The sequence below is a fragment of the Scleropages formosus genome, chromosome 14, assembly GCF_900964775.1.
Source record: "Scleropages formosus chromosome 14, fSclFor1.1, whole genome shotgun sequence".
NCBI lineage: Eukaryota > Metazoa > Chordata > Actinopteri > Osteoglossiformes > Osteoglossidae > Scleropages > Scleropages formosus.
Genome location: NC_041819.1, coordinates 6,272,893 through 6,286,045, shown reverse-complemented (window position 1 = coordinate 6,286,045; position 13,153 = coordinate 6,272,893). Strand labels below are relative to the sequence as shown.

The following is a 13,153-nucleotide window of genomic DNA, read 5'->3' as shown; positions in this document are numbered from 1 at the left end:
AGCAGCATGGGTTGGGGCAAACCAAAGCAAGAACAGTAATGGGATTCCCATCGGTCATCCCTTTCTGCGGAAACGCCAACTCCCTCTGCACATATCCTCGATAAGGATAACTATCATCAGAATCACTCAGACCTCAGATAGCTAATCCACTTATCGGACACAATGCATGTCTCAAATGCTCATTATACCAGCTGTCAAAAATAATTGTCACCTGGGACCCGCTGTCCAACAGGGCTGTACAGATCTTCCCTTCCACCTTGACCTGAACAGTGGAGGGTGGTCCCACCAATCCTTTAGGTAATGACCCAGCTTGGGTACTGGCGAAGCCTCTACTCACGTGAATATCTGAGGGGCTTCCCTCAGCTGAAACACTTGACCCCCTGTTTAGTGACTCTCACTGTGCGTTGTGCACGAATGAACTTTTGGATCACTTTCTGTGGGTTTTCTGGTCTGTCGCATTTTGCGGCCGTATGCCTATCTTCACCACAGCGATAGCAGAAAAACCCACCCTGTCTATGACATGGAAGTGAGCCTCGCTGTGGTGTAGCTGAGGACGGTGGTCTGGGATCTGACTTCTCGATGACTGCAGTAGCAGTCTTAACTGACATAATCTTGACTTGCTTTCGGAGTTTTCTCATCTTTTTTCAGGGCTTTCACATCTCTATCATCCTCTGAATGTTCAGTGGAGTCAGTTGTTACCATGCTGGACTTCTGGACCACCACAGGATGAGGAGGGAGCAGAGCAGAACATTCAGCTAACTGAAGCTTCAAAGCTTTCACTTCAGCTTGGAGCTCTTGCATTCCACTGTCTGCATGTGCAACTACAGTTTTGGCCTGCACAGGCTTCACGGTGGACTTCAGTTTCTGTCGAGATGCTTCATATCCCTCTTCAGTGAGAATCTCACTCAACAGTTGTAAGAAATCAGGTGGGTTGTCTCGTTGCTCTCTCAATCTCAGATTCAAAAGCATCATGTTGGCTCCTATAGCTCCCTTGATGAGCTGATCTAGGCGAGAGGCGTTTGCATCCTTTGCTGCAAGACCTCCTTTCTGTATGACTCTGCTCAAAGTTTTCTCAATTCTTCGAAGAAACTCGGAGAGCCTCTCCCCTGGATGCTGACAATGCAAAGTAGAGTTCCTCGCCAGTCTCAGCAGACCCAAAAGTATTTTGAATAGCCTCAATATACTCTTCCGAAGATGCATCAGGGTTGCTAAATCAAACTGCCCGAGCAATCCCCGCTGCTGGACCCTTCAAACTCTCTATAATCTTTAACCTCTTTTCTCTGTCTGGCCTCTCACAGTTATCCACCATGAGAAGTGCTTGCTCTATCCAGTTTTCAAGCTGTTCCTCACCCAGTGGGGTCGGGACAACTCCTGAGAAAGTGCGTAGCCTCCTATACACACTGCTATCCACAGACAGCCTGCCTTGCCTCTCCATCAAGTCCCCAACAGCACGAATGATTGCTTCAGGAGCGCAGGCTTGGAGGGGCACCTTCGTGTTCTCTTCCAGTCGGTCAGACTCAGAAGATTGTTGACTTCCTGCAACCTCATCTGAGACTCCTAAGATTCTCCATGGCATGTCACTGCCCTGTGGCAACACGTCCAAGGGAATTGCCTTGACATTTACTCTTTCACGGCATTCACATAGAGCCATCAGATGTTGAGTCTGGGGATCATACATTCGTCCCCGCACTCTAACTCGTCCCAGAGCCTTGATGGATCGCAAAGTCTCTTCAATGGGAGTAATCTCTGCATCTTCAGGAATATCCTTCACTAACAGAGCGTACTCAGGGTTAATGGCCTCTCCCCTACACCAATTACGGAGCTCAGCCATGTTTCAGTTGTGGTCACTGTGCCTTGTCTGGTACTAAACTAGGTTTAACATTCAAACTGCAAGAACTCTACGGGGCCTGTACCAATTATCACCGATAAACAGTTATGGAATCTAGCACACTTTTCTTCCCTTAACCTCACACTGCAAAAATTATATATGTACTACACAATAAACTAGTCAATTTAGCTTCCAATACCTGTTCATCCTAAATTAATTTATCCCAGCGGTGCCTCCATTTTATGTAGCGCCACCCTCCCTTTCGCCTAATTATGAGGGTGGTGCCCTGGGTTCTATTCCAATATATAACCTAAACTCAGGTATTTTGACAACAGATTTAATAAATTCTCCAAACCCCCATAGAAATATTCAAAGTTATTAACCCCAAAATTGAAAATCCCATCACAAACGAATGCAAACATGAAACAACCAAACAGAAAACACACGTACACTCAATATCTTACAAGCACGAATAACCTTGGTGCTACACATTTCTTCATACTCCGGAGTATTTAACACACGTAAAAACCCCCTCGTTGCAGGCCTGGATGCAACTCGTGTGCGTTGAGACCCAAAATTATGGGTCGCTTCACTCTTGCGAGCAAAGGGGAAAAAAAACCGCAGTTTCCCTTATCCCCGTCTACTCGCGTTCGGGGCGGATGAAAACTCCAGGGATGCCCGAGGAACTTCACGCGTTACCGGTAGCACGAAGCACTATCGGGTTCTCCTCAGTCCTCCTCCGTCACACCGGCGTAGCAGTTCGACGAGACAGGCTGAAAACTTGTCGTTTTAACTGGACGTCTCGTCGGACCACGAGGACACCACAGAAACTAAAACTTGCCAACACAATCCAAATGCAGAGAAGTGATATTTTCTCTCTGGTTACTCGTCCAGCAACCAGAAAAATATCGCCTCCTGACACTCTGAAGCGCTCTTTCGAACACCTCCGTCTCACACTCTCCTCCGCACCCTCTCCTCTCTCGACCCTTCTAGAAAAGTCTCAAAACTCTTCCCATTCGTTCCATCCCCCTGTTCTCTCATTGGTTCGGCACCAAACTGAACCCCCCAATCAACTCACAGTGGGGGCAGAACTAGCACAATGTGTAGGTTGCACCTGTTCCAACATATGGTGGTAGGGCTTCAACCAAACTAGGACTCCAATTGATGAAGCTTTATTTAAATCTTCAGAATTAAACACGCAACCTAGTAGCACTACAGGGCTACATATTTATATTTATAACTTTTTATCACATATCTCTTACTCACACTCCCTTGCATTTGTATCTAGTGACTATTTTTGTATATAATATTGGGTACTGTATATTTTTATATATTTTTCATCCCTTATTCACATACTCTATCTTCTCATCTGACTTGTCACTGTCATTCTGTCTGTGCTGTGGAAGTTCCTGTCACCAAGACAAATTCCTTGTATGTGCGAACATACCTGGCAATAAAGCTCATTCTGATTCTGATTCTGATTCTGATTGTGTGTGGGTGTTTGTGGAGGGTGGTGGGGTCACATACCTGTTACTACAAGCAGGATGAATGAGACTTAGTTCTCATCTATATCCACCATCACTTCAAAATGGACCCATTTATCTTAAAATGGGACGTGGAATAAAATCAAAACAAAAGTATTTAATTTCATTGCGGGCCTTACTGATTCGCTTAGCCAACCTTAATGGGCAGGCTGGATCTCGGACACGCCCACTTCCTACACACAACAATACCTCCATCTGGAGACTGCTTATTAAGAACAAACAAGTACCAGGTCCAGGGAACTGGAGATGCCTGAGGACTCTTTATGAAGACCAAGCTGTGAAGATGACTTGGAGTGAGTTGTGTAATGGTTTCTGGATTTTAAAGCTGTTTTAAGATTGTGGTGTTGGAGAATAGTGGGTGATTCAGCTTGATGAAGAACTCAGTCGCTGTTAGACACAACTTCGCTTTTAGTTGATTTTTACTGTGTTTTTTTTTTTTTTCTTTTTTTGAGCTGGAAAGCCATGTTTGCTTCATTTACTTGTTTTTCTAAGAACCATTGTGTGTAATTTTCAGAAATATAAAAAGAAAAAAATTCTACATCCCTTCAGTCCACCCACTGCTGTCCCCTGTTTAGTGACACACTGAACCTGACCCTATGTGTAAGAGTAATGTAAAACTATATTCCTCTTTTTTATGTATTCAGATATTTTTCAATAAGTTTTTGACTTCTGTAGATGCAGCTCCTACATGTCAAATTTCACACTATAACTCCTCCCCACAATAACTAGTTGTCATGTTTCCATCCGGAAAGTGGGTCATCAGACCCAAGTGCAGCATAGAGGTGCACAAGGTGATGGGAGGATCCGAAGGTCGTGGTCGGGACGTCGTTACGAGGAGAATCCGAAAACCGTGAGTCGAAGATCAGGCAAGGGGTCGATGGAAACGAGGAAGGCGAGGAGAGTCAGAAGGAAGAGGGTCGAGGAACTTGAGCTAGGACAGGGAAGTCAGGAAAGGTAAACAGGGCAATGAGAACAGCGCTGGTGAGCAGTAAGGCTGAACATGGTTCCGCAATGTTCTGAGCTTCGGGCTGTCCTTCTATGCGTCTGGATCCTGATCAGCTGCAGGTGTTCCTCGTTGCCGAGGTGGAAGGCGTGACACTAGTAGCTTGTTGTAGTGAACAGAATAACAAAAATCAGCCAGTGTTGACTTCAGTTCATGATGTGTGAGGTCGAATCTCATGCTGCATATTTTCAGATAATAATCGAATAATACTAGCCAATACATTGTGCTATACTGTAAAAATGATCAGGCCATTTTGGCTGACTTACTCATGAAAGATATTGATGAGGGGCTGTCATATAGTAATATAACTGATGTCTGTTTCTAGGCGGACTATTCAAATGCTTTAATGTGACAGCTGATTGAAACTTTGTGTATTATATAATATTTACTATACAATGATTATTCCTTATAGAAACAAATCGTATTGAATCTTTTTAAATGTGATGCTGTGGTTAAAAAAGTTTTCAAATTGACATCCTATAACTATCATCCGAACTCTGAATCTTATTATATGAGTAATTCAGTTTGAATTACTGCTCACTACTGTGCTGAAAGGTACCTGCTGTTGATTCTCTGCCATTCTTATTTTATGAAGTGATATTTTGTAGATGATGATTCTACCACTCTACCATTCTATCTTATCACTCAGCCCAGATTCCTTCGCGTGGAGATGCTATCTTCTGGTTGTCCTTTTTCTGAGTTATTGTTTCTCCTTCCTAACAGAGTTGCCAGTGGTCAGAATGTAGATCCCAACCCACTTGTCCATGCTTAAACGGTTCATTCAGAACAAGCTGTACCAAGTATCAAAAACTGCATCTAATGAAATGCTAAAAATCCGTGGTGTTGTATTACGCAGACAGTTTTTCCTAATAACTGGTTTAAGCTGTGTTACGTGCAAGGTATTTAAAAAGCCAATTTATAATACACTCGATAGCTGTATGGTATTCACAATATATACCTTAACATTCTTGCTACTGTATGTCAAAAGTATTATGTAAACTTGGTTTCTACAGGCAACAATTATGCATGCATGCATGCATTGCACACAGTTTACTGCAGACAATCATTAATTGAAACTATTTTAAACCTTTCAGGGAAACTATCTCAGCAATAACAAAGCAAATATTATGCATTTAGCTGACGCTTTTCTTCAAAGCAAATTACAGCTAATCAGTTAATCATTTCAGGTAATAATTTGTTCAGCTGCGTAGCTTTCGTGAGGGCAAACGTCTTCTTCAGGGGTTACAGTGGAAGGTGGGACTTGAACCTCAGCCCTACAAGAACAAAGTTGCAGCACTTATCATGATTGTGCCTTCTGCTTGCATTGCAGTACATTTTGACCATATGTAGGTACACATACATACTGTACTATACTGAAGCAGTTCAGGGTGAGCATCTTCCTCAAGTATACCATAGGGCTTACTGTGGAGCCTGAACTGAGAAGCACCATGAACACAGGCAAACCATGTGGTTTCAAATATTTTGCATGCATTTTTCCAACACGATAAATGCAAGAAAGTCATATATAGTCTAAATCAGTAGGCAATTTTATGTATACTACATGCCAATTTGTCAGTTGCAATTGGATGAGTCAAATTTGGCATAGAGAAGCCCAAATCCCCAAAATACACACACACACACACACACACACACACACACATTTTCAGAACCGCTTGTCCCATACGGGGTCACGGGAAACCGGAGCCTACCCGGTAACACAGGGCGTAAGGCCGGAGGGGGAGGGGACACACCCAGGACAGGACGCCAGTCCATCACAAGGCACCCCAAGCAGGACTCGAACCGCAGACCCACTGAAGAGCAGGACCCGGTCCAACCCACTGCGCCACCGCGCCCCCTCATCCCCAAAATAACAAAAAAAAAAAAAAAAAAAAGAAAAAAAATTCATACTCTGGCCTCTGGAGTGACTGAGATAGGACACTTATTCTGTTTTACGGACTTGAGACCCACACTGTAGTTTGATTCTGCCACTTACCAGTTATTACTGAGAGCCCTGAGGAAGAGCAAATGCAGACACTGTACAGCGAATGATGGTGTGATGAAATTGGATGGATTTCTTGGCCAATTGTTGCTTAGCTGCCTCACTGGTGTGCTTGCTCTTCTTTGGTTGCCATCAGGATACATACACACATACATACATACATACATATGTATATTATAGTCTGAAGGACAAATGCTTGTTGCTACAAATAATACTCAGAAGACAGAAGGTAAGTAAATAGTGTAATATTATAATGTATTTAGTATACAAAACTGTTAGGTCCACAGTGGATGTCCATTTTGTTTTCTTTTTGGGTTTCCTCCTTCTCTTCGTCCTGCAGCATCAATCAAGGAGCGATGGACCTAATTTACTGGGGCTTCCAGACACTTCCTGGAAGCCACTGAGGAGCTTGCGGGTGGAGTAACAAACTGCTCTAGTGTGATTTTGATGATGCTCTCAGTCTTGTCAGCCCCGAGGCCAGCAGAGGTAAGGGATTCGACCCAAGTGTGGGTGCATTTGTAGGGACAGGCAAAAACAGAGGTCGTGGACAGGCATGGGTCTTTGAGGTGCGGACATTGTTTCCAGGGGTGAAGCAAAACTCAGCAACCAGGAGATCAAGCAGGGGTCAGAAACCAGGAAAGTCAAAACACAAAACAGGGAACTGGGTATAGGGAGAAGAACTCTGAATGTCACAAAGCCACGTAGGGAGGCGTTTGCAAGATTCTGCACCTGGTACCAGGGCGGCACTGCCTTTATACCTGGCTGGACTGATCGGTACAAGGTGATGCTGTTGTGCTCAAGGGTGTGGGCGTGACACGTCTTTCATTTTACCATCTTGTTGGTACTTATTTATTTGTTTATTTATTTACTTACTTACTTGCTTACCATCCTGGGTGTGTGTCCCCCCCCAAGCCCCACGCCCTGCGCTTCTAGGCTAGGCCTCGGTTTGCCGCGACCCTGCTTGGAACAAACAGTTTCTGTGTGTGTGTGTGTGTGTGTTTATTTATATATTTTTCTTTCTATAACTTTTATACTGCTTGTAAACTTGTTTGGTTGTTGTTTTCTTTCTTTAGATAGTGTAAAAGTAGTGTAGTTAGGAAAGAGGCAAAAGTTTTTGCTTTGGGTTTTGACCCCATTTTGTTTCCGGGTTGGAGTTAGAAAGTGGCTTGTCAGCAAGGGTTAGGTTCGTTGGGCTTTTTCTTTGTTTTTGAATATTCTTTGAATTTTGTCCGCTTTTATAAGGTTTGCTTGTTGCCTCTTTATTTTGTGCACTTTGATTATCTGTCCTTTCACCAGAACATTAAACACACACTCCTTTTTGTACACCCTATTTATTTTGTGAACTGATAACTAAGAACTTGGTACAAAATCTTCATGTTACAGGCCTCTACACCCTTAAACAAACTTTGAGGTCATAACATGGCAAATACAATAAATTATATTTATAAATTTGATTTATGCCATTCTTTCACTTTTTTAAAGGTCTTTCACAGCCCTTCCTTGCCCTTTCAACTTAACTGAACACAAATGTCTCATTTATGTTTAATATTCTTGTTAGTTGCTAATTTCTGTCAGTTGTGTGAAGTTACTAGAGACTTTTTTGAGGCTAACCCTGTCTCCTTGTCTTCCTGTTTTTAGTTGTTCTCAGGTATTATTTCTGTCACAACAGATGTTAATCATTTAAACATGAAGTAATGGAACCATGGAAAATGAGTAATAAACGATTCATACTTCATTAGTTACTTCTTACTGAAAAGAAAACTACAGCCAGCTTTTATCAATATAGAAATTTTAGTTTACAAAATTTCTTTTACAAAAAACCTTTATTACGGGAGGCGCAGTGGGGCAGTGGGTTGGACTGGGTCCTGCTCTCCAGTGGGTCTGAGGTTTGCGTCCCGCTTGGGGTGCCTTGTGGTGGACTGACGTCCCGTCCTGGGTGTGTCCCCTCCCCCTCCGGCCTTGTGCCCTGTGTTACCGGGTAGGCTGCGGTTCCGCCAAAAAAAAAAAAAAACCTTTATTTTTCGAGCTTTGGGGGTAAAATCTAAAAACAAAACATTATTTTTCATGCACTGATTTTGAAGAAGAGGCATGTCCATCATCTTTGAAACTAATTTCAGAGGCAGAATGAACGTTACTAGTGGCACAGCAAAGCAAAAGCAAAGTAGGCTACACAGACACATAAAATATATCTGTGTGTTCTTTCTGCTCAGCTGCTTCAATATTCCAGAATATATGAGCTGCATCTGGGCATGGCTGGCCTTCTCATAGTCTTGGGTTTTTTTTAAGGTTTGGAACTATTAGCAATATGAAGAGTTTCAATACATAGATTAAGATCATGAAACATATAAATTAATAAAAGAAATTTAATTAAAATAATTTCATTGTTTCAAACTCTCTATCCTTGCCAGTGGCCCTGTTCAGGTTATGCAGTAGTTCCTCTCCTGTTTCTATGACCTCTTTCTCCCTCTCTTTGCCACTAGCAAACATTACCCCCGGGCAAAGTCTCAATTTGCTGATCAAAGGTGACAGGTGAGAGACCACTCAAACAGGCAAACTTCTTCCGTCAGCGCATGGAAGGGTCAACCTGCCTTAGAAAACCCCTTAACGAATTATGATCCATATAGTGCTATGTGATATTCTATGGTCATAGAAACTGAAAGCAATGTAATGATTAGGAATGATGACTTGTAACATAAAAGTTGTCAGTTTAAATCTCAGTCCTTTCACTGCTGTATTGCTGCTGAGCAAAGCATTCATTCTGACCTGCTTCAATGTAAATAAAAACTGGATAAACAGTTGTAAATTACTTTAGCTGGTCAGTTATTCATGGACTAAATTTGAGATCTCAAATGTTCATCTTAAGTGAAGGGAAATGTATAACTGACAACTGACAGTGGACAGTGAAATCCACAGAAGGCAGCTAGCACTGAGAAGATGAATTTCAGTAAAAAAAAAAAAAAAAAAAAGGGAAGGGGGCGGGTGAAGAAAAGTTTTAAAAAAAAAATCAAAACATTCAAAAGTAATGAAGGTAACAAATGAGCAAATGTAACAGTGTACAAGTGAAAAAGGTCTGAGTGGGAAGTGCAGTGTAATTTAGGTACTGTAGAAACAGAGTATATGATTCCTACTTTATTCCTACTCTAACTGGTGAAGACAAACTAATCATTTGTGTGTTTATTCAGTAAATGGTAAATTTCTAACATTACTATTTGCTGGTGTTTTGGAATTATTTTTAGGTCTTCATTTATCCAAACTGTTGCAGAAGCTTGGCAATATTTGTAAAAGAGGCAATACTTTTTTCCAAACAATGACATTTTTTTTAAAGCACAAAAAATTTTACAGTAATGTGCCAATGAAAAGAGATGGTTCATCTGTCTTTATAATGACCTTCTTCTCATCATTACTTCCTTTCTCACTGCTTCAAAACAAGACAGGTCATTATAAAATCAAGTTCTTTCCACTGACTTGAAGAATCCTTCAAGCTATGCATCATATCCTCTCATCATTTCTGTCTTTTTTCCATAGTCTTCCTGTCGCCACTAATTAGCTTTTTGCCTGAATCATCTGCATCTTCAACTTAAAATACCTTAAAAGCAAAGTAATAAAGCCAAGAGAAACGTAGTCTTCTGAAGCATAATATTAAAAATGTCATAAAACCATATGCAGTATATGTCGTGGAACTCTGCAGAAATTCTTCATAGTTTAATTTGGAGGTACAGATGAGAATATAAAAATGTTCAAATTAATGTATAAGAACATGTAATGTAGAAATATGTGCAGAAGAGTACACATACTTACATTATCTGGTGGGATTCAAACCTGCACCTTTTTGAGCCACAGCCAGCAGCTCTAATAACTATGTTACCCAGGAACACAATGCCCTCCGAACATTAGAAAATTTTTTCTATAATCACAAATTAAATTCTGGCTATTTTCTGCAGTTCTTCACAGTTGAATGTACTGCTCTTAATTGTTTCCACATATCGTGTCTTCACACACACACACACACATTTTCAGAGCCGCTTGTCCCATACGGGGTCACGGGGGAACCGGAGCCTACCCGGCAACACAGGGCGTAAGGCCGGAGGGGGAGGGGACACACCCAGGACGGGACGCCAGTCCGTCGCAAGGTACCCCAAGCGGGACTCGAACCCCAGACCCACCGGACAGCAGGACTGTGGTCCAACCCACTGCGCCACCGCACCCCCCTCATATCGTGTCTTCAGTATTTTCTAAATGTTAAATTCTTAACATGTGGGCAATATTTAGCCTTTACGTTTGCAAATTCTTATTAAGCTTTAGTAAAGACGCTAAATACCTCCTACAATATTTACATTTATATTTACATTTAATCATTTAGCGGATGCTTTTCTCCAAAGCAATGTACATCTCATAGAAAATACAATTTGTGCATTACATTAGGAGAAAGAGAGGCATACTTGCAGACCTGTGATTCTTAAGTACCGTTAGTTAGTTTGTTTCCACCATATGAACCAATGTTCATCACACGAGTAGCTGCATAAAGCTTTATCCAAATATTGACGGTTCCTGATCACCTTCCTAGGATTTTTTTTTTTTTGGAGATACATATAAACATTTGTAACATAACAGTGACTGAGAAATAAAACTATAGTGACTTCTCTGTCCTTCAGTATCATAGAGAAATATTCACAAATGGTTAAAAATGTATGTAATCACAACATGAGTTCCTTGTCTCAAAGCAGGGTGGTGGGTTAGATTTGGCTCATAGATTTCATCTGGTGTGAGTTTGCCTGTTCTCCCTGTGTCTACATGGGTTTCCTCCCACAATCCAAAAATATGCAGTTGGATGATAGTTACTTAGATGAATTAGTGACACAAAATTGCTAATAAAATAAATGTAAATTTGTAACTATGTGATTTCCTTGTGATGGGCAGGAATCCTGTGCGGAGTGCACCTCTCCTATCAGATAACTGGTTTATAAAAGTGAGGGGGTAATTTTTAAATAGAGAATTAGAAGTGTAAATTAGTTGTATCTTTTCTGCATGTCTTGTAACAGGATTCTTCAAATTATATGCAAATAGAAATGCACATAATAATATAAAGAAACAATATAAATATGTAAACACTGTCTTAGAAAATATTTTAATATTTTATTAAAAATGAGGCAGAAAAAAATACAGTTTTCAGCCAGAAATATCATCTATCACTTAAGGCAAAAACATAAAATATGAGACAAACAGTATAATTTAATATCCTACTTGAAAACGATGAGTGTTTCAAAAGTTGAAGGATTAATAACCTGGGTGGTACATTTGCTTAAATCTACAAATACAGCATTGTAATCCTCCATATTAATGTAATATATGTATATATTTTACCACTTCTTTTCTGAATGCATAAATATAATGAGGGTCAGGGTTAGTGTTTTGTGAAATTATTATAATTAAAATCATTCACTTTCGTTTAAAGTCAATGGGTCACAAGCTTGGCACAATACTATACATACTGCTAGCATATGAAATATCTAACATATAATTACAAACATATTGAACTTATATTATAATACAAAATCCACTGCCCTTTTGTAAATAATACAATGCTGGTCTTTTTTACGCTGAGGCAGTGTTTAGGTTGCTAAAAGGCCTATAATAAAATTATATCAAGCAGCTTATGGTAGAGAAAAGTAAAACTCAGGGTGAGTACATGAGGTACAACAGAGTTGCTCCAACATGATAAAATGGTCTAAATAATTTTTTGAGCCAAAAAAATTACATTATCACATTTCAGAAATTTTTGAGATTTGCAGAAGTGGAATTATGGAACTCTTTAAGTAAAAACCAGAGAGCATGTGAACTTTCTACCATGACAGATAAATAGTATTTGTGTCTGAAGGATTTTTTTTTTTTTTTTTATGTTGTATGTGTGTGCTTGTGTCTACAGAATCACCAATGAAACACAATACCCTCCTCAGTTAAAGACAATGAGTGGCTGTGGCTATGGGTTGAAAAAGTCATAAAGCAACACTCGCGGCATGCAACAGGTGTTCGCAGAAATAAAGTTTAGGAACATCTGAGAAATTAGCTATGATCTGCAGGATATATACTTTCAAGCTAATGGATGTCATTAGACATTAGAAAAAATATAGAAGCAATATTTACACACTTCTAAACTGAATGCACAATCTTTTCAAAAGCCATATTTTTAACTCAAAAAACAGTGAAATCATTTTATTTGTATTTTTTCTTTGTACCTTTTCGTATTTGTTTTACTCACAGCTATTTACATTTTCATTTTACAAAGTTTCATAAATACACTTCAGGCTGGGAAATTTTGACTTTGAACATTTCAACTGATTTCAATGCATAGTCCCTTGACAACCTCTTGATTTCTTTGACTTTTCACTTTGAAAACTCTGCCACAACACAGTCCTCATTGGTTGCTCCTGTCATTCAGTCTATGACACAAACAAAGCTTTGAGTTGACTTTGTTATCACTTGCTACACACAAACATATGCCATTTCTGCGGTCTTATCATCATTCAAAGTTAGTATTTGTTCATTGTAACTGGATCTGTTCAGTTCAATCCTTCCAGAGGCAAACATCTGAAAGAAGTTTGTTTCTATGGTGACATTCACTTGCCACATTTCACAGGTAAGCAAAGTTCAACTATAATATATTTTTTTAAGAAGGCTTAAGAAGGTATTAAAATAATATTGTATTGTCTGTAATCAGTCTCATTTGGAAAGTCACACTTTTCACTGCCACCCTGGATCGCTACAGGGACGTATAGATAGAG

General features: G+C 40.2%; 1 protein-coding gene across 1 annotated transcript; it reads right to left on the bottom strand.

Annotated features, from left to right (window-relative positions):
* Positions 1-597: 597 nt before the first annotated feature.
* Positions 598-1,831, bottom strand: LOC114912221 (paraneoplastic antigen Ma1 homolog). The gene is made up of 2 exons (XM_029258148.1): positions 1,220-1,831; positions 598-1,113 (listed from the first exon to the last, which is right to left on the bottom strand). The coding sequence occupies exons 1-2, from the start codon at positions 1,829-1,831 to the stop codon at positions 598-600; spliced, it is 1,128 nt and encodes a 375-aa protein (XP_029113981.1).
* Positions 1,832-13,153: the final 11,322 nt, after the last annotated feature.

What these genes read in the sequence shown, in the direction of transcription:
- LOC114912221 (XM_029258148.1), bottom strand. Translation starts at nt 1,831, where the DNA reads ATGGCTGAGCTCCGTAATTGGTGTAGGGGAGAGGCCATTAACCCTGAG. An exon ending in CAGCGGGGATTGCTCGGGCA is followed by an intron (nt 1,114 to 1,219) that starts GTTTGATTTAGC and finishes TTGCATTGTCAG; the next exon opens with CATCCAGGGGAGAGGCTCTC.